Below are 5,764 nucleotides of genomic sequence, written 5' to 3' on the forward strand. Positions count from 1 at the left end.
TGAATGCCCAGAACTGAAAAAGAAGATCTCTAGAGGCTTCAACAAGAACAAATCCTTCAGAAGCTGGAGCGATGAGGATGACTCTGACCACGAAGAAATAGCAAATCTTTGCTTCATGACAATTCTGGAAAATGAAATAAACAAAACTTCAACATGTTGGATAGATGAAGACGATTCAGATGACGAGAATGAGAACTGTTTCATGGCACGAGGTGAAACTAGTGAGGTAAGATCTTATGACTGTGAAAGATGTAATGAATTGCAGGATATTCTTGATTCAACCTTGAAAGAGTCTCAAAAAATGATGAGTGAGCTTAAGAGACTCACTAGGAAGGTTAAAGACTGGAAACTCAAACATGAAGTATGTGAAATTGAAAAGGAAGTACTTCAGGAAGAGTTTGAGGGTTTGCAAATGCAGCTCAACAGCTTGCGCAAATCCACCAGTCATAGTTTTGTTAGGTCAAACCAGACGACTTACAAGTCGACTAGAAAGGAACCATCCAGAACCAAGTCAACCAGTCGGTCGGACCAGGTGACTTACAAGTCAACTGGGAAAGAACCAGCTAGAACTAAGTCAGCTAGTTCAAACATTTATGAAAGACCTATAAGCAGGTCTGAAGCTACATGTCATTACTGTAATAAAAGTGGGCATAAATATTCCTTTTGTTATTTTTGTAAATCAAATGTGTCAGAATGGGTTTGGAAACCAAAAAATTCTGAACCTAGTACTACTAACCTTCCAGGACCCAGGCAAGCTTGGGTACCTAAAAGAAAGTAATCATCTTGTCTTGCAGGAACACCACAGAGTAAGCCGCAAAGGAAAATGGTATCTAGATAGTGCGTGTTCCAGTCATATGACAGGAGACAAAAACCTGTTCAAAGAAGTTACAAAAATCGATGGAGGAAGTGTTAAATTTGGAGATGATCCAAGGGGCAAAATAGTCGGTACTGGAACAATTCCCTTCAATAACAATTGTGATATTACTGAAGTTTATCTCGTTGATGGACTAAACTACAATCTCTTGAGCATAAGTCAACTCTACGACTCTAGATATGAGGTAAAGTTTAAGAAAACAAGTTGTGCTATTGAAGACGAATCAGGTAAGATAATTCTTCCTGGAAAAAAGGTATGGAAATGTTTATATACTTGATGGTTTTGAAAAGATAGGTGGCCATATTTGCTTATCTTCTATGTCTGATGATCCATGGTTATGGCATAGGAGACTAGGTCATGCTAGCATGCATTTGATTGAAAAACTGTCCAAACATGATTTAGTTGTTGGTTTGCCTAAATTGAATTTTTCTAGAACTCATATTTGTGATGCATGTCAAATGGGTAAACAGACCAGAAATTCTTTCAAAAATAAAGATATAGTATCTACTTCAAAACCTTTGTAATTACTTCATATGGACTTATTTGGGCCTACTAGAACTGCTAGCATAGGAGGAAAGAGGTATGCATTTGTTATTGTTGATGATTTTTCACGTTTCACTTGGGTAATCTTCTTGTCTCATAAGGATGAAGCTTTAAGAAATTTTGAAGTTTTCTGCAAAAGGGTTGAAAGAGAAAGAGGACATCTGATCTCAAAAATTCAAAGTGACCATGGAGGAGAATTTGAAAGCAGAGCTTTTGAAGACTTCTGTAACGATCAAGGATTCATAATTTCTCTGCACCACGCTCACTTCAACAAAATGGGGTTGTGGAAAGAAAGAATAGAACTCTCCAAGATATGGCAAGAACCATGCTACTAGAACATTCATTGCCAAACCACTTCTGGGTAGAAAGTGTAAGTACTGTTTGTCACATCCTCAATCGTTGCCTCATAAAGCCAATTCTGAAGAAGACCTCATATGAACTCTGGAAGGTTAACGTTCGAATATCAATCACTTCCATCCCTTTGGAGGCAAATGTTTCATTCACAATAATGGTAAGGATAATCTTGGAAAGTTTGATCCAAGAAGTGACGAAGGTATTTTTCTTGGTTATTCATTAAATAGCAGATCTTTTAGAGTTTATAATAAACGTACTTTATGTGTAGAAGAATTTGTACATGTTATATTCGATGAAAATAATCCCTTGGTCGAGAAAGGAACTACTGCAGGTGACGAACATCAAACTCAAGAAGCTCAGGATAAAGGAAAATCACAAGAGTCGACTAATACAGCTGGGGTGATGGAGTCAACTGGTGAAAATAGCAGCAATATTCTAGATCCACAAATCAAGTCGACTACAAATGTAATTTGACCAAATGAATGGAGAAGCGAACCCGAATATCCTCAGAAATTTATTATAGGGGATCCAAACGAAGGAATGAAAACCAGGGCTGCTCTTAAGAAGAAAGCAAATATTGCATTGATTTCTTAAATTGAGCCAAAAAAGATAGAGGAGGCACTGAAAGATTCAAGCTGGGTACAAGACATGCAAGAGGAATTAGATCAGTTCAGCAAGAATCAAGTGTGGAAACTAATACCCAAACCTGATAATGTGTCTGTAATCGAAACAAAATGTGTATTTAGTCGACTACATACATTGAGGGGGGGTATCATGGACAAGTCAAGTCGACTAGTAATACACAGGGAAGTCGACTGGTGTTTACTTCTTTACATTATTATATTATTTTGCCCTCATCAAAAAGGAGGAGATTGTTAGATCTTGTTTTAATGATGCAAATATTATACATGTGCAGGATATCAATTACAAGAAGTAAAGAAGACTACTGGAGTGGTTCATGATATATAAGGAAAGAAATCAATTAGCATACAATCGGCAAATCTGGAAAGGTCTCGCAAATCTGGGCGGAATCTAATCAACAAATCAATCAGCAATAACAACGATTAGCTGAGTTGGAAAGAATCAAATAAGCCTTGAGTAAAGGCACAAATCAAGGGCAGAATCACGGAAGATTGAAGGATACAAGGAGATTTGGTACGCGACCGCATTTGGAAGAACCAACAATCAAGGAGCAATCTTCATTCGTATCTCTACTGAAGGAAAGCAATCAAGAGAAGTAACGGCTCATTCCTTATTCTTGGAAAGAATTAATTCTTTCCAGGGATCAAATCTCTTGGGTTGTCAAGCCTCTACCATCCATCAAAGTATTTATACCTCGTTGTAAACCCTAGTGTTTATACTTTGATCAAACCAAAATCACTCTCTTTATTCTACTGCAAACAAGCATTGTAGTTCACTAGGATCTGCTGTGTAACAAGTCAGGGAAAGAAAGAGAGCATAACACTGGTGAGTCATTGTATCAGAAACGAGTGCTAGAGAAACTGAGTGAAATTCACTACAACTGTACTCGGAAGAAACTCATTTACTAAAGAGAACTCCCTTGCAACCCAAGGGGACTGGACTAGGATTCACATTGAATCTGAACTAGTATAAAAATCCTGGTGTCTTTAATTCCTGCAATTACTTTCTGCAATTTACTTTCTGTTATTATATTTGTCAATTTATCATATCTAGTCGACTACTCAAGTAATAAGTCAACTAATAAGCAATTATTTTTAAAAGAGTTACAATTCACCCCCCCTCCTTGTACTTTCAATTGGTATTAGAGTCTGGCTCACATTTTACTTTTGCTTAACAGCTTGTGAGAAAAGATCATGGCAAATCAGGTTATCATAGGAGCTCTTTTTCAGGAAGGAACTGCACAAGTTTTTGAATATATACGAGCATAAGATGACCCATTAGGCAATCTGACCTTAACCCTAGGTATGTCTAGATAAACACCATTATGGGTGTTTAGAGAATGATACACACAACAAAGAGAGTCTAGGGTTAGGAGTTCTTTACATTACACAAAGGGTTTTAGACTGTGGAAATAAGGGATATATCCAACACATGAAGATTCCTGACGACCAATAATTCGAGCCAGGTTGTTGCAATCTATCCGCTTATAGTTTGTAGAAAATCCTGTAAGTCTCCTTAACTAGCGATTACATCAAATCATCATATTATCTATCTATATCTATATTATTATAAAAGCACGAATATTTTATGCTAAATGTTGAACGACAAAAATATCCCCGAAACTTTGATCGACTTTTATACCCTTGATTATTTACCTTAATATTCAAAATATGTCATTTGAAAAGGACAAAACTAGAAATACTACATACTAGGATAAAGAATTGTTATAGAAAAAGAATTTTGACCATAAAGAAGTAGAAAATAATATGATTGGCGTCGAATTCTAATCCCAATCAAAATTCCAGCTTTATATCCTGTCCATTCTTGAAATTCAAAATTATACTAATTTCATATGAATTAGAACTGTTAAAGAAAATATTACTTAGCTAATAAGGATAGTTTAGTAATTGCATCAGCTAGTTAGTTATTCTATTAAGATGGTAGTTAGTAAGTTAGTTAGTTAGTCTTAATTAGTCTAAGCTAGTTAGCAACTATAAATAACACAGTATACGTCATTATTTGTTTTTTAAGTGAAATAATAAAGATCTAGTTATTCTCTCTCTAAACTCTCTCTATCGTACAACCACTACAAAAAAATTAGAACTAGCTACGAACGTCGTCGTTAATCTGTCGCTAAAATGCTCATAGCTAGCAGAATTTCTTGATAATCCGTTGCTAATCCATCGCTAAATGATATTAGCGACAGATTTTTCTTTTTAGCTACAGAATTTGTCCGTCGCTAAAACATGATTTTTTTAGTAGTGAACTCTTCTTCTTCTTCTTCTTCTTCTTCCTACTCTCTGCTTTGTCTTCTTCTTCTTTTTCTTTCAGTCACTAAATCAGTGACATTCATCAATCCTCTTGTAATCAGAACATGGTATCAAAGCAATCAAAGCAAGATTATCAAGCTTTGATTTGATCCAATTCCGCAATTCAAATTCAATTTTCATAATTCTTGGTTGTATCAGAAAAATTCAAGATTTACAAAATGGGTGATCAACAAGACAATACTTCTTATCTGAATCAAACTTCTACTGGAGTATCAAATCAACTAGCAGGTATTGATTATAATCATCCTCTGTTTCTTCATCTCTCAGATGTGAGTGGTATACAGATTATTTCCTTTCAACTGACAGGGATAAAATATTACTCAGTTTGGTATCGATCTATACGTGTTGCTCTATTAGGAAAAAACAAATTAGGGATGGTAGATGGTTCTTGTAGGAAAGAAAGCTTTCCTGCAACTATGGGAAATCATTGGGAGAGAGTGAATGTTATCGTACTGTCATGGATCATGAATTTTGTAAATAACAGTCTTCTTGGTGGCATAATGTATGCATCTAATGCTCAGGTGGTTTGGGGTGATTTATATGAAAGGTTTTATAAGGTAGATGATGCAAGAATATTTAATTTGCACAAAGAAATAGCCACACTGACCCAAGGAACTTCCTCTGTATCTGTGTATTATTCAAAACTGAAGGACATGTGGGAAGAATTTGAAGCTTTAATACCAGTTCCTGGGGATGTGATTGTCCAAGATCTAGGGACTGTGTGGTGTATCTGCAAAAGCTAAAAGTGTATCAGTTTCTTATGGGTCTTAATAAATCCTACTCACAAGCTAGGAGTCAAATTCTCATGAGAAGCCCTCTCCCAATGGTTAATCAAGCATATTCAATGATCATAAGTGATGAGAGTCAAAAGGCAGTAGCTGCAACATCTGGAATCTTAGGTGCAAATCCAGCAGGAAATTATGATGTAGCAATGTATACAAGAAATATGGGAAATCAGAGATATAAAAAAAATTACAATGTTCAATGTGATTTCTCTAAGCTCAAAGGTCATAGCAAGGAA

At 35.8% G+C, this 5,764-nt stretch overlaps 1 protein-coding gene across 1 annotated transcript; it reads left to right on the forward strand.

Annotated features, from left to right (window-relative positions):
* Nucleotides 1-4,901: 4,901 nt before the first annotated feature.
* On the forward strand, nucleotides 4,902-5,486 carry LOC142165772 (uncharacterized). The gene has a single exon (XM_075224144.1). The coding sequence runs from the start codon at nucleotides 4,902-4,904 to the stop codon at nucleotides 5,484-5,486; it is 585 nt and encodes a 194-aa protein (XP_075080245.1).
* Nucleotides 5,487-5,764: the final 278 nt, after the last annotated feature.

The sequence above is a fragment of the Nicotiana tabacum genome, chromosome 11 (genome assembly GCF_000715075.1).
Source record: "Nicotiana tabacum cultivar K326 chromosome 11, ASM71507v2, whole genome shotgun sequence".
NCBI lineage: Eukaryota > Viridiplantae > Streptophyta > Magnoliopsida > Solanales > Solanaceae > Nicotiana > Nicotiana tabacum.